Source organism: Pleurodeles waltl, chromosome 10 (assembly GCF_031143425.1).
Source record: "Pleurodeles waltl isolate 20211129_DDA chromosome 10, aPleWal1.hap1.20221129, whole genome shotgun sequence".
Taxonomy (NCBI): domain Eukaryota; kingdom Metazoa; phylum Chordata; class Amphibia; order Caudata; family Salamandridae; genus Pleurodeles; species Pleurodeles waltl.
The window spans coordinates 1,020,292,086-1,020,319,796 of record NC_090449.1 but is presented as its reverse complement, the minus strand read 5'-3'; the positions used below and the strand labels follow the sequence as shown (position 1 = coordinate 1,020,319,796).

Below are 27,711 nucleotides of genomic sequence, written 5' to 3'. Positions count from 1 at the left end.
CTCTAGAATTGGGTCTGAGAGCCGAAGTAGTTATGACTTCCTGGAGAAGGGTATAATGTCCTCGCTCTGTGGCAAGTGCTTCTGCTGGAGGTCACCACCACTTATTTCTGGGGATGCTGACTACTCTCCAGCCCTACCATATGCTGATTTCATATTGCAGTCTCATTCTTCTGATTTTGACAAACCATGGTCCAGCGCTCATCACTTCCAGTCCACACAGATCTAGTGCCAAGGCTGCTTGAGACTGAGAAGCACCAGCTACCTATCTACTGTACGAGGGTCCAACGCAGCCAGTGGGATGGCATGATGGCAACAATGACCTCCAGGCATTTCATTGAGACTTCACTTTACAGCCTAGATTGCATGGACCAACTGCACTGTTCTCATAATTATATCAACACTGCTGCTCCACTAACACCCACAGTGTCTCAGCCACTGCATGGTCTATGATCAGCCGCATCCTGATGGAACTCCACTGGCTCCTCTTTTCAGCCCGTACCATCTTCAAAGCTAGTTGCATCATTTACAAACCCATCACACCTAGCACCCCACTCCCCCGTTTATCTTGCAGACAAGCTCCGCATCTCTGATGGTTCTCGGCACACCTGCAGCTATGACACATTCAGACTGCAGACTCAGAAATGTAAAAAAAAAAAAAAAGACAGCAGACCTTTTCCATCAATGTTCCCAGAGTCTGGAACAACATCCCCGTGTCCATCAGGACCACCCCAACGCTGCTCCAATGTAGGAAAGAGTTGAAGACTCACCTCTTTATAGAACGCCATGTCACAATACATTAACCGTCCACAACTCAGCTTCCTCTCCTATTACTCGCCGACTTTAACTGGCCTTTAACTATGTACAGTGATACACTGCCTTTTGGCTTGGTTTGCACTAAAGAAAAAACATATGCATACATAGCGGCATATTTACAAGCCCCTAACGCCACCAGAGCGTCACTTTTTTTTGATGCTCTGATGGCACTGTGCCCTGCGCCATATTTACATGGTGGCTTTAAGTCACTTTTTGTGGCTTAACGTTGCCTTGTAAATATGGGCCCCCGATGCACTTTTCTGTGGCAGAGGGGCGTGCAATGGATGTTGCTGTGGGTGTACAGATGCAACACCCATTGCTTTTTGATGCTGCCCCAGATTTACAAGGAAACGTAAATCTGAGGCACTGCCAAAACCTAACGCCGCCCCAGGGGTGGCGTTAGCATGGCACAACAAGGAAAAAATACTTTTATTTCTCCTACAAATTTTTGCTTTTTCTATGTGTGCTGCATCCTGCAGCACACATAGAAAGAGCAAAAGGTCATTCCTGCACATGGATAATCATTCCCTGCAATGCAGGCACCCTTGCACTATGGTGCAGGGGTGCCTGCATTGGTGCTAGGCAGCTAAATTTAGTGCAGGGTTAATCGAAACACATGGGTGCGCGGTATTTTTGTAAACACAGCACATCCCCAATGTTAAGTTGGCGATCGAGGAAAATCTTACTCCAAACCACCTCCCAGCGAGATTTCTCAATGAGGGCAGTCGTGGGTGGTCGCTAACGCTTGTGTTGAGAAACCTTCCGTTCGTGTTGAGGAAGCTGCTGCTCGAGTAGAAAATCTACTCAAGTAGCAGAAAAGAAGCAGCACCCTACTGTGCTGCACATGGTGCCGTTCGTGCTGATTTTTCAGCGCGGGCCAAAACACCTGGCTCTAAAAATCAACATCAACGGCGCAACCTAACCCACTCGGCTGCTTGCGGAACTCCGCATAGCGTGCCTAAGTTTTTTGGTCACTTCGCGCAGTTCGTTATACGGAACTCCGCGAACTCCACCCAGGCCTACTATTTATCAAAAGGCAAGTTTTATATTTCACAATGAAATGTCTGTGTCTTCAAAAAGTAGAAGACCTATCTTTCACAAAATATTATTGCATATCAGAATTATATTTAAAGTTGATTTTAAGGGACAATTAATGCAGAGTTTTAATGCCTAATTGATGATATTGGTTGCTTAGTACCATGCACTGCTATGACTTGTGTGAAGTAATTGAATCTTCTGTAGTGAGCAGACATTCTGAGATATCACTGTCTGAGGTTCCGGCATGTCAGATTGTTTAGCCTGCCTGCTCTCTGATCGTGTAAGCTCTATATAGTTGAGAAGTAGTTCTGCTGTATGGGACTGTAGGATTTGTCTATCACTGTTGCAAAAGATTGTGAGACTTATATAACTTTTTCCAGCTTGCCCATTTCAAACAGATTAGAAGGAGCCATATATATTTTGATAATGATTGGGTATTCAAAATTGCATAATCATAGTTTATTTCCTTGCCAGTACTACAAAGTGTTCCTTTCCCAACGTTAAGAGAAATTGTTCAGACCAGTGGTTCCCAAACTTTTGACTTATGTGTTTCCCCACTTTATAAGTACTGGAACCCGGGGACCCCCACAGAATCATTATTGGAATCCGGGGCCCCCCCAATAAGTCATTACTGAAAGCTGGGGACCTAATCTGTTAACATTAAATTTTCTAAGCAATCACGGACCCCCTGAGGAGGCTTTGCGGACGCCCAGGGGTCCCCAGACTGGTTGAAGACAATCCATTGTTATGTCACCAGTGTCCCAAAACTTCTTGGGGTTGGCGAGGCTTGCTTGAAACACTGCATAATCATTGTAATCGTTCATTAGTGTCACTTGAAAACATTTTTGTTTATTGTGCAGAAATGTTCACCATTTGGTGTTCTTTTTTCTCAAAATGTCCACGCGTGGACCAGCCTGGATCCTCCTATAACAGGCATGGTCCAATGGAAGTTCATCCATCACTGCTTGCAGGCGGGTCTCATGCTAGCACCAGAGATGGTGGAAGCCCGAGTGGTGGAAGTGAGTGGTCCCAGCAGTGGCATGGACAGTGCCCCTTTAAACATTTTTTTAGCCATGGCACCTATGTTTTTTTATAAATCAGGTATTGCACACATACATGCACCTGCATTACTCAGACTGTGGCCACACTAGGGGCACCACTGCCCAATATAAATTAAAACTATAGTCTATGAGAGATATCTGTCATTTGTGGGGAGATCCTATCTCTTTGCCTATATTTTAGCAATATTAATTTGCTTCAGCCATTGCTCTAGAAACTCTCCATGAATGTCCTGTAGCACAGTCCACTGCGATAAACTATAACATGAACAGGAGTACAGAAATCAGTAGGTGAGTTGGAAGGTTGGTGGTGTCACCACCCCGCCCCTTTGGCACCACCAATACCACCTCTACCTCCCAAGTCACTTCACCTTTTCCTGGGCCCCAGTTTACTTACCTTTTCCCCTATCCCTCTCTGGCCCAGGTACTTGTCTCAAGAATCTCACCTCGCTTTCTGATAGTATAGAAACTAGCCCTCTGGCCCACTTTTCCATCCTCCTGCTTGAGCTGAACCCATCTGAAGCCCACCCATGTATTTTCACATCTTTTCCTCTTCCCATGTTAACCACCATGACCCTCTCTTCTCTTCCAATAACTCACATTTCCTCCACACCTCTCCAGACCCAACACCTCACCTTGTACCTTTATCAAGCCCTGCTAACACTGTAGAAGCCCATCCACTCTCCTCTCTCTCTTCCTCGCTCTCTCTGTGTCTTTCTCTCTCTCCCTTCTGCTCTTTATAATGGCTCTCAGATGTCTCTCAGAGTATTTCGTGCCTCAGTTGGTTGTTCTGTTCATGTCGTAGGTGGTCGTATGAGGTCAGGGGCCAATGCTGTTGGTTCTAGATGCCAGTGTCAGTCTCCTCCCATGCTTCCTCTGGCATTCCCACCAGACCATAGGTCTGGGAACAGACCCTTGCTTGCTTGAGCATCTTTGCAGGGCTGTCTCAACATGCAATCTAAGACATGACTGTGCCTATTGCCCTCCAGATTCTTCTTCGTGCCCAGGTGGTAACAAGGATATGTCATCCTACACATACTAAGATGCCAGTCTGGTTATGGCTATGAAGAGTAGAGCAACCTGCAGTATACCAGAGCACTTGTTTTCAGCATGACCATGACCTATAATGACCAGCTCAGTCTTACAGACCAGTTGGGATAGTCAGACATGGGCCTTTCTTGAATACTAACATATTATGTGGGGGGTCTCAAAGTGGGAAAGCATTCTTTGATGAGATATATTTGAAGTGACTGTGTACTGTTGCCAAGGTCAGTGTTCCCGCCTACAACACAACGAAGAGCAGGTTTGCCATTGCCTGCGTCAATCTAACAGCAGGCAAAGAATGGTTTCCTAGGTTTTATAAACATGTGTTATTTCAGTAGCCAGATCAAGGGTCCTCTGTATCCTAATTTGCTTTGGATCAAAATAGGAGGTCCCTGAAGCTTCTCACATTATCCCAGTTATGTGCCATATTCACAGAGAAGCACAGGACAGCAGAACTGGAGATGCTTGGAGCATTACTCAACTTTGAGGTGATCACATGTGAAAAAAGTCAGAAGGATTTGCATTTGTGCCTTTTGAAGATGGTCCAGGTTTCTCCACACTTGCTCAGATGTTACTCCAGGCATCCCCAAATCTGGTACAGTGCACTTGCTGCGACTAATAAATAAGACAGATGCTGTGAATCCAAGGTACACCAGGTCTCTCCCCTATCAGTCCATAAAACATATTTGTGAATTATGACCAATGCATTGAAAGTCACGACAAATATAAGGTTGATGTGAACAGTGGGATGTCGTGTAATCACTTGAAGACAATGGAGTGGCAGAGGTTAAAAAATGGTGAATATAGACCATCTTTTCTCCATTCCAATGTCTGTTTTACAATTCTACCTCCTTAACTCAGAACATTCAGTGGGTGAAAAGATCTAATAGCATTATATGACTTGTAGCTCAAACTAAGATTAAAGTCCCTCTCCCTCGTTACAGATCCATGCCTGCACTTCCTGGATAGTCCTTTTGTGACTAGTACAGCCCTCAGTCTATCTAACGTGCCATTTTGAGTGGAGAACATAAACTCAACATATACATGTTCGGAAGTGGAATTCTTACTCATATTTGAATATATGAAAAGAGCATTGACAAAGCCAATAGGTCTTGCTGGCATTCGGAGTCCTGTCCAAAACATTTAAAAAGCCTGCTGTAGTGGAACAAAAACTAAAATTGTTGCTTTATGTATACAAAGCATCTCTGAGTCAAAGAATTGCATGTGTGGTGATTTAGTCAAGCCAGACCCAAATGTGTAGACCCCATCAAAATAATAGAGAGGAGCAGAGAAGAGGGGATGGAAAGCTGTGTTGTGTCAGAGTGGAATAGGACTGTGGAGAGAGAACAGCCATGGAAGTCAATGACAAATGACAGTGGAGAATGGGAAAGAGCAGCAATTGCAATAGCAAGCTAGGGCGAAGGGTGCCCACAGCAATGTGGTGGCGCGGGCACACACGACAAATCACAAAATGACAGGAAAGCCACAAAGGCAGTGCCACAGTGTGGTGAGAGGAGTGAGACAATACCTGAATAGACAGTGAACTGCACAGGGGGGCTCGGGGGGAGTCTGCAAAATTGTGCCACCTAGTATGGGTGCAGGGAGATGAGCAATCACCATAGTCAGTCACAGGCCAACAAAGCCTTCACAGGAGCCCACTCTTTGCAAGGGTTCTAGCCTTTAGTTCCCCATTATGAAACCACACTGCTCCAATAGAAACCATTGGTCCAATCAATGTACTACCTCTCTCTCAATTAATACTACTAAACCCTACATAGAAACTCAAAAAAGGGAGTACAAATGGATTAAGAATACATTAAACATATCCCTAAAAAACATTACTAATGCAATTAATGATCACACCCCTCCAAACCAAACACCACAAAATGTCACTGGCCCGGTAGAAAACTGCAACTCGCCCTTCCTGACAGCAATTATCCCTCTAACCACAATATCCGAAAAATAAATAAGAAAAGACATGCCAAACAGTTGTTCACATCTTTATCAATCTCAGGAATACTAAACAAACATTCAGGCTGGATCACAAAAACACAACTATCATTCCTACATGTCCTCGGTGGTAAGTAAGGCAGTGCTTGGTGCAAGCAGTTTGTGCCACTGTCTAGTGAAAGCATGCTTGTGGATGTGGTAATGTGTAACAAGAATATTACTTGTGTTGTAATTTGTTATAGTGGTGAAGTGTTATGGTTTTGAACTGCATTATTGTGGTGTGCTATTATTGTGTTGTACTGTTGTTGTGCTATGTTGTTTTTAATGTTTTGTTGTGACGTGCCGTGTTGTGTTTTTGTTTGGTTCTTATTTTGCTTTGGGTTATGTCATTGGGATGCGTTCAGTTTTGCTCTGTAATTACTTTAGAGGTGTCAACAAATGCTGCTACATTTCCAGTCAAAAGCTGCCCAATCCTTTAAAGATTTAGTGATGATCAACCACTTACTACTGTCTGAGATGGTAAAATATAACAGTTTCTGCACTTTAACTATTTAAAACATGAGTCATCCAAAAACTGTTTAGCAAACACTGGTCCAGATTTACAAAGATGCCAGGCAAAACAGTGCAGCACCCAAAGTTGCTGCACTTTGTTGTGTGACAAGAAGAGAGCAGGGGAGCTCCATATCTTCAGAGATGTGGGACTCTTCCCCCTCTCCGCACACACCTTTGCACCATAGAGTCTAGCATAGGTTTGGTACTGGAAGGCTACCCTTCCAGTACAAAAATACTATGCCTTGACAAAAGTTAAACTGTTCCCTACTTTGCATGTGTGCTGTACAGTGCAGCACACATGCAAAGTCAGAGAAGAAAGGAGAAATAACAGTATCTCAAAATGGTGTTATTTTGTGACGCAAATCCCTGTCTACAATTGTTAGTAGATAGGGTTTTGTGCAAGAAAACTTGAGTGGTAGCATGGGGATGCTCATGTACCACCCATGTAACGCCCTCTGACTCAGAGTAACGTAAAGCAGCACTCTTACCTTGATGAAATGTATACCTTCCAGGTACTCAGATGTCGAGATAACAATAGTAAATCTATACTTCCATAGATGCACTTACCTTACAACATTTGTCTTTGACATTCCAGCTACAATATTAAGGTATCATGGTGTTCATGTACTCAATATTCCAGACTACAATGCCAGAGCAACAATGCATAATTTTTTTTAAATCGTTGTTAACACGTTTTCTTGTTTTATAGATATAAATGATACCCAAAAACAGATAGAGAAAAAACATTTTTGGGCACAGGAACAATGCATTCACTCAAGTATCGCAAAGGACCTGCGTGATATGATTTTCATTACCATATGCCCTCATGGCACTAAAGTGAAAGTTCATTGAATGAAAGACATTATCCTGTTCCCAAGTTGCCATAAGCCACTCAGATGCCCACCTCGTGTCATTTTAATGCTCCAGCAATCCTAAGATTTCCTAGCACTTCCTTCAAGTCATGCCATGGTATTTTCTCCATGGAGCCCCAACTTTTGTTGATTTTTTGGGGGTATTCACTTCATGTGTAAGTTTTTCTGTATGCTTCCATGCACCAGTCCATATCTGGCAACAATTTTCAAATGTGGGCGGGTTGCCACTACCCACCTTTGTTAAAGGTATCTCTTGATGTCAACCAAGCCCAAACTAACAAAAACTGGTAACACCTCAGAAGGTCTTGACGGTATCCCACACCTAGTTTTCCTGTAACTATCAAAGTTGCAGGGTAATTTTTTACACTTTCACCATCATTTTTGTCTGTCTGCAACCAAAAGTGTTGAACAATAGGGCATTCCCACAGTAAATTTATGAAGATTCCTTTAAGGCATGTGTCTGCCTAAGGATGACCGATCACCCAAATCTACAAAGTTCTGTCCTTGAGTAATATGCTCTATAAAGGGCTTTCAGTGGGACCAGATATCGACCCAATCTAATGGACGCTGCTTTAGGACAAGTCAATGTCACCTGGTAGATTGTGTCATCTAACTTGGTTCAATCCCCCTCCCAATGTGACTGAAGGGTAATGATTGTTTGTGGTGTTGTTAACTAGAGTGTTGTATATTAAAGATAACACATTTTTTTAATGAATTCTGACCTTCAAAAGCCTGGTTTCTAGGAGTGATTCTTCAGGATTATCTGCAACCCTACTCTCCCCCATTTACCTTTGCCCTCCTTCTCGGATCTACTTCAAACCTGAAATTCCTCAACTGGGCTTAGCATGCTGAGAGCCTGCCAAATTTCATAAAATTCATCCAGGTTCATTACAGAGCACTAAAGTTATTAACTGATGAACTAATTTTTGCCTCAACCCTTAATTGTGTCCCTCCTCCCCGATGAATCTGCACAAAACTTGCCAAAGCCAAAAAATTGTAAACATGCTAAATTTCTGCCAAATTTCATGCAGATTTGTCAAATGATGCTGTAGTTATTAGCAAATCAACATGTTTTGCCCCTTCCCTTCTGAAGTGCCCCGGGTGAATCTGCATGAATACAAAATTTTTATACAAAGAGCAATCTAATCAAGTTAAGCCACTGCCTTTTTTTGTGCAAATTAGTCAAATAGCACTAAAGTTATGGGTAGATCAAAAATACAACTTTTCAACTGTCAAGATATCTCAAATGTTTAATCTCTCATTGCCAGCCCAAGAATCTATTTGAATGCTAGTTTCTCAATAACTACCTAATGGATTTACACCAAATGAGCAAAAGCATAATCCCTGAGTAAAGTTCTCACTTTGTGGCAAGTTTGGTGTAATTCTGTCCAGCTGTTTTCTCTATTGCACAGCAAAGAAACCCCTTGGAATTAAAATGAGAACTGGCACTTTTGGGACTCTCCTTTGCTTGCGCTAGACAGCTTTGTGCAAAACGTACTATAATAGACCCACAGTGGATTAACATTTTTGGGAAACATTTATAGGGACAGATTTGTCAAATGGTGCCAAATTTATTAAGAAAACAAGAACTGTTTTTTTATTGAAACTCAGCCTTAAGTATAACTACACTGGCATTGTAGCTGCCTGTATAATGTGCATATAGGTATATTTACATATGTATATATATTTATATTACAATTTGGTGTCTTTATTTCACAAAAAGCTGTGGCACAGCGAACTGTGAAAAATGAAAATATTTTTTCACAGTTGCCTGTGAAATATGGATTTCATTACCATAATGACAGCCCTCAAACCACTGTGCAGAGCTTTAACACTGTTCAGGCTACTGAGATTAGGTGGCACAGGGGAACAAAGTTTACCACAAGGTTATTGAAATTATGTGGCAAAGCATGCAAATCATGCAGCACAATCTATGTCAGTATCATGTTCATCAATTGGAGAGAAAGAGTATTTTTATGAAAACTGCAAATTGTCCGAATTGTGTGACACGTATAGTAACCACATAATTATACATTAATCACTGCAGTCACAGAATCACTGAAATCCAATGCCCCTCTCCATTGCCCATTGTTTTATGGACAATTTTTTCAAGAAAGATAAAGAAACTCTAAACATTGTAATTCCAATCAGTGCCCAATGTTAGCTGCTCTTTGAAGAACACAGCCTTTTCAAGCTAACAACCCCAAATAAATGCCCCGAAATAAATATGTAATATAAAAATACATAACTGGTACTGTGAGTAAAAGGTCCTTTTTGTGTATCTCGGGGTGCTGGTGGCATTTAAATGACTAGGTCTATGGATGAACAGCAGGACCATGGCATTATTCATCACAAGTTCCAACTGTTCTGGCACATAACAAATGAACCACACTTGTTAGTTGGTCTTTATTTTGAGGATCACACAAGAAACATATATATATATATATATATATATATATATATATATATATATATATATATATATATATATATGTGTGTTTATATATATATTGATATCTATCTATTGATCCTACGTGATATATCAGTGGCGTTCGACACAGTTGACTTTAACCTTCTACTTAACAACCCCCGTTAACTCACTCTGGTGTTGTGGGGGGCTCCTCTAAAATCTTTCAACTCACACCTTGAAGAATGCTGTCAAACTATAAACGTAAACAACACTTAGGGCCTGACTGAGATCTTGGTGGACGAGTTACCCCATCACAATGGTGGCAGATATCCCCTCTGTTGAAATATAAACCCCAAAGGATATAATGGGATTTATTTTTAGGTGGACGGAATATTCGTCACCGTTGTGACGGAGTAACTCGTCCACCAAAATCTCAATTGGGCCCTATCTCTCATCTAATAATGAATCCCTTTGGAGTCCTGCATGCATCCGTATTTGCTCCCATCCTTACTGACGCGCAAATTGGGTTTAGAAATGCATGTCGAATTACAATTTGGATGGGGTATCGTTATGGTATCCCTCCCACAATGTAATTTGTAATGCTATGTATTCATGGTTTGTGTTCGCAATTTGGGTCACAAACCATTGATAGGTTACTAACTACTCAAAGAAGGCGTTAACCAATTCATAAAAGGAAGAAGATCACTTTGGGACCTCCTTCCTCTTTGTGAATGTAAAAAAAACTTTCAGTGGACCACTGCCTACTCTTAAACTTTATTCAAAAAAAGTTAATTTGCTGTTTCCTTTAAGGAAAATTAGCTGCATTTAAATTAAAAAGTACTTCATTTAAACACAGTCACAGGCATGGTGGTCTGCTGGTCCCACTAGGACACAATGCCTGTGATTGTATTCAATCAGAGTGAGTCGTAATTTGCAGCCCATCTCATGGATAATAATGGATTGTGACCCACTCTGAATGATGATTTTGAGAACAAACCTAATAATACATATGCCGGTTCATAAAATTTAAATAAATATGCAAAACATTTGTGCTCAATTCGCAGCCACGTTTTGCAAATCGATTCTTAGCACATCTAGCCCTAACAATTTTTAAACAAGTTACACCCAAAAATACATTTTCTGCTCCTTCCAAGAAAGTTCTATCCCGATCTCACTTTCGCCTTCCATCTGCTATGCGATTCTCTTGCATCCTTTTTTACAGACTACTTTAAGAGTATTTGCGCTGGCATCACACATGAAGCATATGCGTCACCCGGCCAGCCATCCTTTCCAGCCCTGGTGCCCTCCACCTTTGAGTTTCTAAGCATTTCCCAGACAAAGGCAAATCTGTCTCATCTCAAGCTGGATTCTCCGCTTCACTCTGCCCCATCCATCTACTAAGATCTTTTGCCCGGTTATTCCCACCTCTCTGTCCCTATGTCTCTACCAAAACTGGTCCCTTACTCAGGGGATAGTCTGTGCTCAATTTAAAGAGTCGAGTGTTGAACTCCTTCTTAAGAAACTTGAGCTGGATCCCAAATATTCCTGCCACTGCCAGCCACAGACCAATCTTATTCTTTTCCATTATTGTTAAATTATTAAAAACCACGTGACTGTTTGGGCACTGATGGCAGGGGAGTTGGTGCCATGCTGTTACTGCAGCCATGATGGGCATTGGGCAATGTGGACCAATCCATCCTCCTTGATGGGCTCCTTAGGATTGCCACTGGTGGAGGGCCTCCAGGTTGGTTTGCCTCCCATTTATTGGATTCCTCTCAGAAAGCATCTTTATGACTTTGCAGTCTAACATCCAGAGGATCCCCAGCCCCTCCCCCCACCCCAACATGTCTCTGTCTCTTCTCCCTGTTTCTGCAACAGTTATTTTGAGCATTTGGCAAGATTCACCTTTTTCTTAAACTCCTTTTGTGCAGGCTGGTGAATAGGAGAGAGGATGTGGTGTAATGGCCAGAGCTGCCCACTTTAGAGGTGAGGAACCAGGCTTGAGTCCCGGCATCGACTCCACATCTTGTGATTCTGGGCAAATCACTTAGGGCCTGATTTAAGGAAAGTGGTGCTGCAAACAGTGCAGCGCCACTTTCTTTGCACCCCTTAGCGCCCCCCCCTAATGCCACCATGTGTGCGTCATACCTAAGATATGGCACACCATGGCGGTAGTTAGGGGAACTAGCGTCAACATTTTTGAGGCTAGTTCGGAGTTTTGCATGACTAGTGTCAAAAATGTTGCACTAATCCTGCAAAGCACATTGAGGCGCATTGTAAAGAATGGTGAGCCTCCTTTTAACGCCTGCTCTGAGCAGGCGTTAAAAGTGCCGAATAAAAATGATGCAAAGAAATCTGTGCTATTTTTGGGCCCCCTGCATACATTATGCCTGGCCAGGCATAATGTGGCGCAAGGGGTTACAAAGTGGTGCAATGCATGCATTGTAAATCCTGCGCGGCGATTTTAGCCTCGTTGGGCCACATTAGTGTCATAAAAATTATGCTAATTTGGCTCAAGGAGGCGCTAGGGGCGCTTAATTCAGCCCCTTACTAGCCCCGTTCCAACCAAAAAAATGAATGTGTCTTCGGGTAACGTAACTGGAGCTCGTGTAAAGCGCTTCGGGTCGAGTTCGCGCTATATAAAACAGCAAAAAAAAATCTGATTCTTAAAGCAGTCCGACAACTGGGTTTTTTTTGCGTGCCAGAGGAAACAAATTAAATGAAAAATGAAGAAGGTAGGGGTAGCTTTAGGGCTCTGGAAAGGTTAGAATATGATGGAAGGTATGGGTGTCGTGTAGTACTAGCCCTGGGGTCAGAATTAGGGTTGGGTCGAGTGGTGTTATGCTGTGTGTGTATATATAAATATTTTCTTCGCTGAGGTATATTTGTTGTAGCAGTTAATTCCCAGAAATGGCATAGCTCCTTCTGGTCCCATCCACACAGACATTCACCGCAGGCCTCCAAGGGCTAGGAAAGAGCGCTTCGAGGCCGCACTAGTGGCAGCTACGCGCTATATAAATAACAGTGGTTATATGCCTCTGGTTTGGGTATTGGCGTTTAAATAACACCCCTGTAGGAGGGTGGCACTGCCACCTGCTTTTGTCTGGAATCTCTGAAGCTTGGCAGGGGGCGTTCCCTTTGTGGATCAGCATCCTGAGCGCCCCTGCGCCCGCCTGCATCCTGGCGCGTGAAGGCCTGCGCGGGGCACGTGAGGGGATGTCTGGCTGATAAGGGAACCAGCCGAGAGAGCGGTTCAGCGACAGCTGAGGGGCGGAGCTGTTCAGCACAGCTCGCCCCTCCCACCCCCGCCTCGGCTGGGGCTGCCACTCTCCTCTCTGCAGCTGCTCCAGTTGTGCCAGTGCTGTGCTGGCACTGCAGCCCGGCCATGCCCACCAGCCAGCAGCTCTGAGCCCGGGCCGGGGGACCATGCCTTCCTCTGCTGGGTATTCAAGGGCACGAACAAGAGTCGGGGAGCTGTGCGGCCCACTGCGGGGAGACTGCCTTGTCTTTGTGGGGGGCCGACCCTGAAGCCGTAATACCCACACGCGGAGCCCCTGCAGGGGAGTGTGGGCACCATGGATATGGGCAAGAGGGCCAGGGCGGAGGAGCCCCTGCCCCACGAGGAGGAGGAGGTGGACCCCAGGATACAGGTAGGCACGGCATGCGGCATGGCATTTGCTCTCTCCACCCGCACACCACCCAGTCACCCCTCCCCGTAAAATACAAGCACAGGTAATTATAAAATTAGACCTGTGCGCTAGCTCAGCATGTTAAAGCGCCTGCTGCTGATCTCACGGTGAGATGTGGGGGGGTCGTGTTCGGTTGTAACTTAGCCTTTCATCCGTATGTGGGTGATAAACGAGTTCCAAGGCGTTGGGATATTAATAAGAGCTGCAATTCACAGCGTTTCGAGGCTGCAGCCAGCGCTATGTGAACGCATCATTATTATTGCTATTGTTATGTTAAATAGGGGCAGGGCTTGACGACTGGCGTACTGGCCGGGCTGGCTCGACCTTTCATCCCTCTTTGGTCGGGCATTTGTTTGTCTAACGAGGACAGTTCCTATCCGCGCTTTGATACTTGATGAGTTGGCGGCGGCACTGTGCATTAAGACCAAGTGTTATCGTTATTAAGCGTGTGGCTTCTTGACCTATGTAAACACTATAAAGAAGGGGGTATTACGGTATTACCATGTGTTCAGACCTGTGTTGTTTCTGCCTGCGTCCTTTCTGCTCAGTGTGAATGTGGGTTAACGGGCCCTGTCGCTTTATAGCGCTTTATGTCCAGGCTGTGAGCTATTGTTGCAGAGAGAGAGTGTTTTGTTGTCAGAACGGATCACCTTGCAGCGGTGGAGAAGAGAGGCTCACGCCGCTATATAACTGTTCTCACTTTTAATCCATTTACGTCCCCCGGCAGCAAACAAAGGGTCTCCACTGGGAGGCGCTGTTTCTTGAGAAGTATTTTCCTAGAGTGGAACAATGAGTGTGTGGCATTCTCTCAAGAACGCAGGGGCCTTGTGGTTTAATTATAACCACCTGGACTGTGAGCGGAGAGGCCCGAATCTGCAATGCGTTACGCTTTTCTTCCAAAGCAGGCCCTCTATGGCCCGGGCCTTTAACGCAGTTAATACAGTAGTGGTTAGAAGGCACGGTTCTTGTGTGTGCCTGTTTTGAACTCTCAGCGTGATGTAGCGTACAATCTATTTATAAAACAGCTGGTCTTTATGCCACCTTCTGCCAGTCTCTTCTGCCACCAGCGCGTTGCATTCTGGGTCATACATGCTCACACTGAGGCCTGCGCAGAGCTCCGCGGAGAGATGGTCATTTTAAGGCGTCTCTCCTAATTCGAGTTTTATGAAATGGTGAACGCGCACCAGTGCCAATATCTGAGGCCCCCTCCAGCAGCAGGCACAGGCCAAGGGGCCATCTTGGATGACCACCTGGGCCTGGCACTCATACTTCCCAACTTAAAGTGAAACTACAGTTTCCATGACTCAGGCTGCAGCTGATAAGACTGGCCAGTGGAAAGTGTCACACATGACATGGGGTCTCTTGGCAGCCATGAAACCTCCAGAGAGCAAGACACAGTTCTTGAGTTCAGCAAGATATTTCAACCTTGCACGCATTTTCGTTTTAAGAAATAATCCAGGTGCCTTCAAACTGACATAATTTTTTCTTCCAAACAGTCATTTCTGGTCATATCCGGGATGAGTTATTTACTCTGAACATTCTGGTGTCACCAGATTGACTCCAAGCCATGTTTGTAGCCCTCTTCCCTTTCACCAGCTGGTGTTTTTAAGTATTACTCCAGATGATCCGAATAAGACTGCAGCTCCCAGAATGCATCATTTGCATAAATTAATATCAGTTACTGTAAACAAATTACCTCGATTGAATTGCATTGTGCGCCAAACCAATTGTTTTCTTTACTTGGTACCTGAAAATTTGTATTTCTCTTTCTAAATCATTGATTACAATTATAACAGGGAAAATAAGGCGTGAATAACCTGCTCACAGTTGACATAGACAATCTGGCGAACGTGAAAGGATTTTTAAAATAAGGGTTCTTATAGCTGGCAAGTGGACATATGGCAAGTAACACTAGCAGATGGCCCTAACTTTTTAACAAACAGCTCTTTTCATTCTGGAATTTGTGGTTTTGATTTTTCCATTATAAGTCTGGGGAACAACAGCCAGGAACAGCTGAATGGAGCTGTCAATGATATGGGGGTCAACCCTCAGCTGGGTGGTGAAGGTGGAACTTTCACGTTTCTTATCTCCAAGCCCGAGGAGCTCATTGACTCCCAGTTTTAGCTTTGCATTGTGGAACTTGTCGTCCTTTTTTGTGGCACTATAAATTAAGACTTTAATTCCAAGTTTGAACAAGTTGGACTAACATACTTCAGAGCTTTGAAAAGACAGTGGTGGTTTATAGATTCGTATGGAGAAAATAGAGGACTTGAAGTGAGCTAATGTAATGAGCCAGTCCCTGGTATGGAGCCTATAACATGAAGCATTCTGGGACTTGTAGTTTTACAGTTTGCTTAGTTCTGCAGTATGAACAACCAGAGCTAGCTGAAAGCCCCCTTGTAACACTGGACCAGTTGACAGATAAGTGTTACACAAGACAAAGGGGACTACAAGGTGTAGGATTCACGTCATCCATACTGGTAGCATTGTTTAACAATGTGACAAAGCATAAACTCAGGATTTCGAACGTAACACAATGGTTAGGGTTGACTTTACTAGTAATTTATTTCTACCCAAACTCTTGTTAGCAAAATTAGGATAATCAAAGACTCAGAAAAAACATAATTTTCTAACCTGCACCATGCAGTTTTCATGCAGCTCTTTAATGGCAGATCATAGGTCACTGTGCTAGAATATGGTGTAATTTATGAACTGCACAGTTAACAAAAGGAGCTCTGTTACAAAAGTAGTAACCCACTGTGCTATGCACATAAAATACTGCTCTGTGAACTGCGCAGTATATGTTCTTTGCAGGAGGTATATTAACCCTCTGTGCTACTTTAGATGAGTAAAAAATGCCACCAGACAATCCTCCGTCTTTCTCCAGCAGGTGCATTAATCACCAGAGTTATCTTTCCACTGTTATTGTTGGATATACAAGGAACTCTGCAGTTGTTTTAAAACTGCTGCACTGCTACAAAACCGCCCCCGTAACAAAAGCACCTCACCAGTCCAGCCCCCTGGGAAACACCTGTGCCCCGCCCGCCCAGTCCAGCTTTAAATGCAACCCTCACAGGATGGGGGTGAGCTGACATCTGTTTTGGATTCCCAGAAGGCTTCGAAGAGACTGAAAGTGAGTGTCGTAGCATCAAATCCCTCAAGTTTCCAGACTCCATGTGTGAGTAGCTCGTCCAGACCAGATATTTCCTTTGTGTTCCGTTACTTGTAGTTCTATTTATTCCAATATAAATGGAAAAACTACAAGTACCACAATGCAAAGGAAAAAAATTGTCTCCCTAAGCTTTTGGGAACTGGAAAGCTTAGTCTCTTCTGGTATGCAAATCAAAATGAATAAATGAGTGAATGCAGTTTTGACTTGTATTTGAGTGCAGACCACTATTATGTAGGAGTGTTTATATCTCAAGGGGTCTAACTTCCAACCTTGGCAAACTTGTACCATTATATTTCTGATTACGGATCAGATCTACTTTTAAAGCACACTGTTGCCCAAGGGCTTCCAGGCGCTGCGTAATACAAAATGAAAGACAGTTCAGCGTCCTGTGATGACGCATCCCTGCCAAGGGTTACATTTAGCCATTTCTGGCTTTTTATCCAGCAGCACCTTGCCTTCTGGGACTTGTGGTTTTGTTTTGTATTTTTTGCATTCTAAGTATGAGCTTAAAGGTTTCACGTGACATGGAGGATCATGCCAGTAACGAATGCGATGCTGAAATGTTACATAGTCAGGGTGCAGCACATGTGCACGATTAATTGATACCAGGCAGGGACTTTCAATGGAGACAGAGTGCCCCCACACAGGGAGCCTCGAGGCTGTTTGAATGATATTGTACCACTAGGACATATGATTTCCCATCCTGGGTAGGTCTGGCATGTTCCCATTCTTGGGTGGGTCTCCCCTCTTGGGTGGGTCTGGTATGTTCCTCCCTGGGTGTGTCTGTTGTATTTCCATTCTTGGTGGCTCAGGTGTATCTGCCCTCTTGGGTTGTTCTTGGTAGGTCTGGTGTATTTGCCCTCTTGGGTGGCTCTGATGTATCTCCCCTCTTAGGTTGTTCTTTGGTGGGTCTGGTGTATCTCCCCTCTTGGGTTCTTGGGTGGCTCAGGTGTATCTCTCCTCTTGGGTTGTTCTTGGGCAGCTCGGGTGTATCTGCCATCTTGGGTTGTTCCTGGGTAGGTCTGGAGTATCTGCCCTCTTGGGTTGTTCTTGGGTGCCTCTGGTGTAACTCCCCTCTTGTGGTGTTCTTGGGTGGCTCTGGAGAACCTCCTCTCCTGGGTTGGGTGGTTTGCGTGTATCTCCCCTCTTGGGTTGTTCTTGGGTGGCTTGGGTGTATCTGCCCTCTTGGGTTGTTCTTAGGTAGGTCTGGTGTATCTCCTCTCTTGGGTGGGTCTAAAGTATCTCCCCTCTTGGTTTGTTCTTAGGTGGGTCTGGAGTAGCTCCCCTCTTGGGTTGTTCTTAGGTGGGACTGGTATATCTCCCCTCTTGGGTTGTTCTTGGGTGCCTCTAGTGTATCTCCCCTCTTGAGTTGTTCTTGGGTGGGTCTGGAGTATCTCCCCTCTTGAGTTGTTCTTGGCTGTGTCTAGTGTATCTCCACTCTTTGGTTGTTCTTGGGTGGGTCTGTAGTATCTTCTCTCTTGGGTTGTTCTTGGGTGGGTCTGGAGTATCTTCTCTCTTGGGTTGTTCTTGGGTGGGTCTGGAGTATCTTCTCGCTTGGGTTGTTCCTGGCTGTGTCTGGTGTATCTCCACTCTTGGGTTGTTCTTGGGTGGGTCAGGAGTATCTCCTCTCTTGGGTTGTTCTTGGGTGGGTCTGGTGTATCTCCCCTCTTGTAAAGTTCTTGGGTGGCTCTGGTGTATCTCCCCTCTTGAGTTGTTTTTGGGTGGGTCTGGTGTATCTGCCCTCTTGGATTGTTCTTGGGTGGGTCGGGAGTATCTCCCCTCTTGGGTTGTTCTTGGGTGGGACTGGTGTATCTCCCCTCTTGGGATGTTCTTGGCTGTGTCTGGTGTATCAATCAATAAAAAAATGTATAAAGCGCGCTACTCACCCGTGAGGGTCTCAAGGCGCTTGGGTGGAGGGGGGGCAGGAGGGTCACTGTTCGAACAACCATGTTTTGAGGTTCTTTCTGAAGAACAGGAGGACTTTGGTTTTGCAGAGGTTGGTGGGGAGGGAGTTCCAGGTTTTGGGGGTGAGGTAGAAGGACCTGCCTCCTGTGGTGGTGCGTTGGATGCGGGGGACTGTGGCTAGGGTGAGGTTGGCTGATCGGAGGTTGCGGGTGGGAGTGTGGAAGTTCACTCTTTCATTGAGGTGTGTCGGGCCGGTGTTGTGGAGGGATTTGTGTGCGTGGATGAGGATCTTGAATGTGATTATCTTGTTTATGGGGAGCCAGTGAAGGGTTTTGAGGTGTGGTGAGATTCGTTCGTGGCGGGGGAGGCCAAGGACGAGGCGGGCAGCTGTGTTCTGGATTCTCTGGAGTTTGCATGTGAGTTTGAGTGTGGTGCCGGCGTAGAGGGCGTTACCGTAGTCTAGTCTGCTGCTGATGAGTGCATGGGTGACTGACTTCCTGGTCTCTGGGGGAATCCATTTGAAGGATTTTTTTAGAGTGCGGAGTGTGTGGAAGCAGGAGGAGGTTAGAGCATTGATTTGCTGTGTCATGGAGAGGGAGGGGTCCAGGATGATGCTGAGGTTGCGTGTGTGGTTTGCGGGGGTGGGTGCGGGTCCTAGGGCGGTGGGCCACCAGGAGTCGTCCCATATGGTTTTGTTGGGGCCGAAGATGATGATCTCGTTTTTGTTGGAGTTAAGCTTGAGGTGGCTAGTTGTCATCCAGTTGGCGGTGTTGAGGAGAGCTACATGTAGGTTGGTTTTGGGGTGGTGGGGTTGCGTGTGAGGGAGAGGATGAGTTGGGTGTCATCTGCGTAGGAGAGGATAGTGATTCCGTGTGATCGGAGGATCCTGGCTGGGTTGTTCTTGGGTGGGTCTGGTGTCTCTCTCCTCTTGGATTGTTTTTGTGTGGGTCGGGAGTATCTCCCCTCTTGGGTTGGTTTTTGTGTGGGTCGGGAGTATCTCCCCTCTTGGGTTGTTCTTGGGTGGGTCGGGAGTATCTCCCCTCTTGGGTTGTTCTTGGGTGGGTCTGGTGTCTCTCTCCTCTTGGATTGTTCTTGGGCGGGTCGGGAGTATCTCCCCTCTTGGGTTGTTCTTGGGTGGGTCTGGAGTGTTCCCTTCTTGGGTGGATCTGCTGTGTCTCTGGAGGGTTGTGCCCGCCTGCGCTGCAGGGGCCTGCGTTACGCCCCCCGCTGGCAGAGCCCCACAGACAGCAGCCTGCGCCCTCCGCAGTGTCTGGCTGCACCCGAGGGACGCCGCTGCCGTCGTGAGACAGCACCTTCAGCGTGGCGAGGCTGAGACGCCTTACGTAACCCCAGCATCCTGGGGGCGCTGTTGTACCTGGAGGCAGGGGTGGGGCGGTCAGGGGCGTGCTTGTGTCTGCGCAGACGCGGACTAGAAAGGGATTTGGTAAAACGATGGATGAGAAATCCTGTAAGGCAGTGGTTCCCAACCTGTGGTCCGGAGACCCCTGGGGGTCCGCGAAGCCTCCTCAGGGGGTCCGCGACTGCTTAGATAATTAAAAAATATTAAAAGATTAGGTCCCCAGCTTTCAGTAATGACTTAGTGGGGGGTCCCTGGACTCCAAGAACGAGTCAGTGGGGGTCCCCGGGTTCCAGTAATCATAAAGTAGGGGTCCACAGAAGTCAAAAGGTTGGGAACCACTGCTGTAAGGGGCACATGCTGATCTTCCATACAAGCGGCATGCTGAGAGTGTCCCTTAAGCACACGAAGTGGAATAAGTTAGCTGAAAACCAAGCACTCGCTCTCTCCTTCAGTAATTAATTAATCATTGACAACGAGCCAGAAGGTGGAAGAAAACGCACACTGCGGGCAGTTCCGAACCCACCAGCAAGGACGTTTATGCAACATGAGCGGATAGGGCCGTTCTTGAAAATTCACAAAATAGTGCAACCCTCTACACGACAGCCCTTAACAATACCTCGTATTTAATGGATCTGGCCTAATGCTGTGGTCTGGCAATGAGCCACGGCTGATATATTTTCTTGGTTAGACACAGCCTGTCTGCTTTTTAGCTGCTTTGTCCATAACAAATCGAAATGTTATCGAATTTGTAAAAGTCCTATTTGTGTTTCTATAATGCAGGATCCTTGGTCCAGTTTGGTCTGGTATTAAAGGCAGGCTGTCAGGTCCCTTGGTTGGCATCTCCGGGCTCACGGCATCCGTGTAGAACAAGCCTCGGTGGTCCATGTTGTGTGCTGATTGCTGATGCGAGGATACACTTGAGAGCAGTGGAGGTTGGACCTTCCGCACGCGTCAATAGCTGGACTGACTGAATACATGGTCTCGGGACTTATTTTTATGCACCATGGAGTGGATTTGTGCAGACAAATCCACGGGAGCTGCAAAGGCATCCTCTCAGTGGCTGTTTTTAATACACAGTAAATTATCTGTGTGGTTTCTTGACGTCTTTGTGAATCATGTCCAAACTCTAAGCTGATCTACAGCAGTGCTTAATTTGTAAATAAACGTGCCGGTGCCCAAAATTCTCCTCTGAACCACTAGGCTGCCGCAATTAAATGTGCAAGCATCGATTACTGAGGCAGCGTAATCCTAAAGCCATCTCGGGTTTCTTATATCCATTTACAGCCACTCCCTGCTCCTTCAGCTCACTCTTGCAGCTTCTGCTTTCTCCCTTTTTTAGGGTCGAGCCTGCTTTGCATGCGCTCACGCATGCGTATAGCAGGGAGACTCTTTAGTATTTAGAAAAGGGCTCCGAGCCCCGTCAACTTCACGTCAGTGCTTTTTATTGGTTCGTGGGCTTCCCTAATTAAATCGGCTTGCTTTCATTAGTCGAAGGCACGCATAGGTCATGCCTTTTCCGGTGGCTAGCCCTCCTCGAGCGCAGCGACCAAGTACAGAAAACATACAAGGCTCGCTGTTTTCCATCCGGCTGGTGGACTTTTTTTTTAAACTAATTTACGAGCCCGATCTCGCTTGGCAGAAGTCGAGCGCTTTACCTACTTGAGTTCACTTTTTCGGGTTACGTGCATAAATGCACTTTTGCCCGATAGGTGAAAAGTCGGGTTAGGAGTTTACAACGCGATCGGCTCTAACACGAGCAAACGCGAGGCCCGTTGCATTGTAAATGCTTGTCTATTTTCTCTTCCTCCTTTGTTCCCATTTGAGTCTTTTGTTCGCAGTAAATGCTTGAGGCAGAAAACATAAGTGCCGGTGCCTCTCGCCGGAAACCATTGGCTCAAATTAAGAACTGATCTCAATGCGTGCACACCTTTCATACACATACATATTTTTAGGTCTGGCTTGAGAGCACTGCAGTGTATGATTTATTGTTACCATTGCTATACAATATTCAAACTTGAGCTTGCCCCCACCCACAGTGGTATTTCCCTCTCACCTCATATTGTTGGTTGTTTGGTGTATCCTTCTGCCTCATCTGGTGATCTTGCATTACATTTACAATGCAGGGAGGGACTCTTTTACAGCTCAACCGTGCACTGCATCATTACACATTACATTCTTTATTTCATGCACACATTGTATACAGAAAACAATCTTTTTTTTTTTAAAGGTTCTGCACTTGGTTTAAAAAAAAATCTTTTTGACAAGACTTAAAATGATTGACTTTGCCAGTGCTTGTTTCTGTCACCGTCGATCGGCACCAGAATAGCCTCATTACCACTGCGGGGAAAATCACCCTTTAGGAATGGTGCCTGTTCATCCTCAGTCAATAACTGCATGTCATGTGTCAGTAGAAAGTGTCAGTAGAAAGGCATCACCGTACCGACGGGGCAGTTGTTCTCCATTAACTCCTTGGGAACATTGGGGTGTCGAATGGAAGGATGGGGAGCAGCATGGACTGAATAAAGTTAAGCATCCCTCAGCCATAGTCCCGTGCCTAGAGGGATGGTCCCCTGTATCTGTTATGCCAAGTACAGCTCCCTAGACAAGCCTTCCTGCAGACCCAGAAGATGGTGTTTTCTAGAACCCTGGAGTTTAACGAGAATAAACATGAATGAGAACTGGGAATCCCCGAAACGCCCTCAACCCGTTACTGTTGCACACGCTGACAAAGCTGTGTAAGCATCATCTTCTACAGGGAGGGGAAGAGGGCGTGCCCACTGGATGAGTTTCAAGCTGAAATATAAACAGGAAATGTTTGGTTGCAAGATAGCAGTGTTAAAGTGAGTCACCATTTGTGATTGGTTAGGCGGAAGTGGGTATCTTCCTGCTTAGACTGCTGAAAAGGTATCATAAGGCGATATATTCCATTTAAAAGGGCAATTGAATGAATGATGTCACAATGGGTCTCAAAACCCAAGGAGCCATCGTGAAAAAAGGCAACATTCTCCGATGCCTGTTATTGGTGACTGTTTCTGATGCTTGATTTTCTCCACTGGATGGCTCATTTAAAGTGTGCAACCAATCATACTTCTATTGCTATGTATACATACATTTTTCTTATTTTTCAAGTCATCGTACATGGCCCATTTCCTAGTGCCTGAGGACAAGAAGGTCCTGTTGACACTTTTCCCTACAAGGAGACTGATATCAACCTGACTGACAAACATAGGCTCACAGTGACGCAGCAGACTCTGGCTTTAAGTGGAGATGACTATGCACTTATGAGAGACTTCATGACACCGATGTGGCCACCTGGTATGAGGGCAAGCTATCTGAGGCACCAGCACGAGACGCATTCCTCTCCACAGAAACAGTGGGTGGACACTTTGGAGACTGGATGCCTTGCCAGTTTCAGGTAGTCCAAGGTTCTCAATTGAAGTCTGACCCATTATGTTGGTGAGGGTGTATTTAAACTTAATGCTGGACTACATTTAGTTCACACTAGTCAAGTGTCCACTAAGCTATTCCAATTTGCACTAATGTTAGACCTGGCATCCTTGGTGTGGTCTCCCCTAGCTGTTTGCCTCAGTTTCCCAGGTTGTTGATGTGTGCTGGACTCAATTCAATTCAATTTTATTAAGGTGCATGATTAATCAAAACCATTACACCGTCTGGTCAAACAAAACATTCAATAAAAAGAAATTCAATTAAAACAAAATCCAATTTGAAACCCATAAAATAACTTAAAAGGCAATAGCAATTAAATAGAGTTTTAAAATACTCCAATGTTTAAGCTTAAAAATTCATATATAGTTCAGTTGCAAAAGTATTTTTTAAGAAGGAATAAAAGTAAACATATAAAAGACTGTCAACTGCCTCTTTTAAATTCATCTTATTTTGTACTTTCAGTTTTTTTAAAATGCAAGACGTAAATTTTATAAATCTCGCATTCAATATAATGTCAGATGATTTAAAACTAGTGATCACCGCTTGTCTGCACGTTCGTATACCTCTCTGATTAAAGGCAACCTTCAGGAGTTTTCTGCGCTCATTCAGTAAACCCCTATAGAGACAGATCAAATGGGTAAGGGTCTCCACTCCACCACGGCACAGAGTACAAGGAGAATTCTTCCCAGAGTGATCCTAGTAGAATGAATTTGGGCTGCCTGGATGATGGCCGAATCGATACTCGATATATAGGTCTTTATCTGCTTTTGACCAGCTCGACTCCAGTTATATCTGGAATTTCAGGGTTTTGTAATCATTTATTAGCATCCACGCGTGGGATCTACCTGCAAAAAGACCTTTATCCATGATTAAAGACTTAGGGCCTGATTACAACTTTGGAGGAGATGTTAATCCGTCCCAAATGTGACGGATATGGATATACCACCAGCCGTATTACGAGTTCCATAGGATATAATGGACTCGTAGTACGGCTGGTGGTATATCCGTCACTTTAACGTCACTTTTGGGACGGATTAACACCTCCTCCAAAGTTGTAATCAGGCCCTTAATCTTCATTAACCGATTTATGCTTTTTAAAAATACTTTATATGGTAGAATTTTGTCCCACAGTGCTCGAGCTTCCAAGGTATCCAGTGCTTGATCAAGATATTGCCTAGCTGGAGCCCAGCGGTTTTGACACATCTCCTATTCAGAGTGCCTGACACAATTGATTCCCCACCTCCTGCTGAACATGTTTCCAAGTCCTAATGTAACTACCCTTCCTTGCTATCATTTGATTAACATACCCAAATTCTAGCCTAATCTGTGCCCGAGAGGCATTCCCTGGAAGGTGGAACAGTAATCTAAACACCTTTCCAACTATCCTGTTCAGAATGGCAGCATCTCTGCCTCGTAGAGCTTCATACTTTAAGTAATACTGGGTATTAATTTAGCAGCCACTACTTGCAGTAGAGGCCAGTAACTTAGACCATCTAATGATCTTTGCAGGGTGCTGGACTCTGTTTTTGATACTATGGGCACTTTGCCGCTGCTAACCAGTGCTAAAGTGCAGGTGCTCCTGTGTCAAATGTATGAGTAATTGGCTATCCATGTTTGGCATATTTGATTTACTAGTAAGCCCCTAGCAGAGTGCACTAGAGGTGTCAAGGGCCTGTAAATCAAATGCTACTAGTGGGCCTGCAGCACCGGTTGCGCCACCCACATTAGTAGTCCTGTACAAAATTGGCACAGACCTGCCACTGCAGTGTCTGTAGGTGTAGTTTTAAACTGCCAATTCGACTTGGCAAGCATACCCACTTGCCAAGCCTAAACCTTCCCTTTTTAAACAGATTAGGCACCCCTAAGGTAGGCCCTAGTTAGCCCCATGGGCAGGGTGCAGTGTATGTTAAAGGTGGGACATGTACTGATGTGTGTTACATTTCCTAACAGTGATATACTGCTAAATTCTGTTTCACGGCCTATCTCTCTTATAGGTTAACATGGAGGCCACATTTAAATATTATTAAACTGCAAGTTCCCTCTCACAATTTAAAAATACACCTTTTAATGAAGTTGTTTTTTAGACTGTTAGTTCGAAAATGCCACTTTTAGAAAGTAGGCATTTTCTTGCTTAAACCATTCTGTGACTGCCTGTTTGTGGATTCCCTGTCTGGGTCAAAGGGACAAAGTGCTTGCCTCCTGTTTTGAAGTATTAGGTCCATCAAAGACTTCCTCTCTCAACACCTGGATTCTCTGCTGAGTCTCCTTCACTGCCAAGTTGTCCCCCATCCAGTGCTTGGGCACTTTAAAGATGAAGCTGGTGGAAAAGGACAGAAATCCATGCACAGACCGCCATGCGAGGATATTTTTGATGCACTATCTGCAATGCGGCTGATAGACGACACGCCGCTGGCTTCGCGGCTGAAATCGACGCTCCACCTGCATCGCAGCTGGGAGATTGACGCATCCTGGCTGCAGAAGTGGTGCGCAACACCCGCTTGCGGCTGCTGATAACGACGCAAACCTCGCTCAGTGTGGTTTTCACACACCGTGCAAATGGATTTACCACACATCGTACCTGGGTGTCAAAGTCATCCCGGCTCTGCTTGAACCCGATATGCCTCGTCTGGAAATTGACACATCATGCTCTTGTGAGGGAGAAAAACGACGCATCGCCAACACGACCATCTCTGACTTTTCTGATGCACGCTCGCCCGTTCGGCTTTATTTTTGACGCTACCCAGGTACTTTTGTGCAAAATCAACGTTTCCATTGTTTTCTATGGAGTAAGACTCATATTATATTATTTTTAAAATTCATATCTTGACTTGTGTATGTTGGATTTTTATCGTTTTTGGTTTTGTTTGATTTAGATAAATATTACCTATTTTTCTAAACAGGTGTGGTGTCCAATTTATAGTGTTTTCACTGCATCACTGTGTGTGTTGGTACAAATACTTTACACATTGCTTCTGAGTTAAGCCTACCTGCTTGTGCCAAGCTACCAAGGGGTTGAGTGAGGGTTAACCAGGTGTGTTTCTCCTTTGCCCTGCCTAGAGGGAGGGTTGTTGCTTGGACAAGGGGTAACCGGACTGCCACCAAAGACCCCATTTCTAACGACTAACTACTGCTATTATAGTAGAGAATGAAATTAATTGGCTGCATGCCCGGCCTATCAGTTCTATAATTCTGTTATACAGCCTTGCACCTCCACCACCCATTCTACACTTGATCTCTGCTTGACCCCTGTCTCTACGGACACGAATCAAACATGTTCATGAATATTAAATGTACTCAGTAAATCATAAATCGAAACTAAATCTGATGTTTCTCAAAGCCTCACCCTTGTCTTAGTTTAGATAGTTCTCCAGGGCTGCGCACGCCCAGAGGAAGCCATGACTTTTGCCTTAGCTGGCACTATATGATGCTGCTTCAAGATGTCCTGGTGGTCTGCATGAACTAAAGACTCTGACACCAGGGTTGGCTGAGGATCAGGTCTGTCAAGAAGAGAAAAGTCTCACTAAACTCCTTTCACAATCCCTGGCAGCCCCAGTATTGTGTTGTCGCCCAATACCCAAATTACTTTGCCCCTTCCCTCCATCGCCAGTTTCCATTCTTGACTCCTTCTTTGTTCCTTTCCACTTCCTGTTTCATTTTTCTACCCGGAAGTGATAACCAGAATTAATGACTGGCAGTGACTTGGTAACGCCGGTATTACAAGGTCGGAAGCATTGGCAGAACCAGGGCAGTAAACTACCATAGTTAAGAAAAAAAAACCATCTGTGAAAGCAAGCATGAGTATTTATGAGGTTGTGTCACCAATGTATTGAGGGCAAAGAATGCATGGTAAAAAGGCCATGGGTCATCTTTACATGCTGCACAGTCATAGAAGTGTACAGCAGGAACCCATATGCTTTATCCAAGAACAAAGTGTTTATCACACATCCATGTTTAAAAGACCTGCTGAAGAGAATGAGATCTTAACATTTATAAATCTATTGAGAGGTTGCTAACACAAAGGATCTACACCTCATATGTGATCATCGGACGACAAGGAAGTCCTTTGCAAAATATGATTAAGTAAATTATTGTAAACCACATCCTTCCCTTATGGGGTACTGAATATTATATATCACAAATCCACTGAGATCCATGCAGGTACACTGATTTCTGATCACCTGTTGTCCGCATGACGAACAATAGTGCAAGCTTGCAAATTAGCATCAAAACTCTCATTGGTTGTCTGAGGGCTTTGGATATGGACAGTGTGTTAGCGAAAGGATGTGATCTGTTGCTGACGACAAACCTAAATACCTTCTGACATTCTGTGGCCCTTTAAGAATGTACAACAAGAATAGTGAACTTTAAGCTACATCCTTCTGCTGCCTAAAAAGCTGACAT

The 27,711-nt window shown here is 44.9% G+C and overlaps 1 protein-coding gene across 1 annotated transcript in view; it reads left to right on the top strand.

The window, feature by feature from the left end:
• The first annotated feature begins 12,777 nt into the window (after positions 1 to 12,777).
• SH3BP5 (SH3 domain binding protein 5) overlaps positions 12,778 to 27,711 on the top strand; it is a 196,307-nt gene continuing 181,373 nt past the window's right edge. Inside the window, exon 1 of the mRNA XM_069211932.1 lies at positions 12,778 to 13,387. Within this exon, the coding sequence (XP_069068033.1) occupies positions 13,313 to 13,387 (75 nt within the window). The 5' untranslated portion in view covers positions 12,778 to 13,312. The remainder of the gene's footprint in view (positions 13,388 to 27,711) is intronic.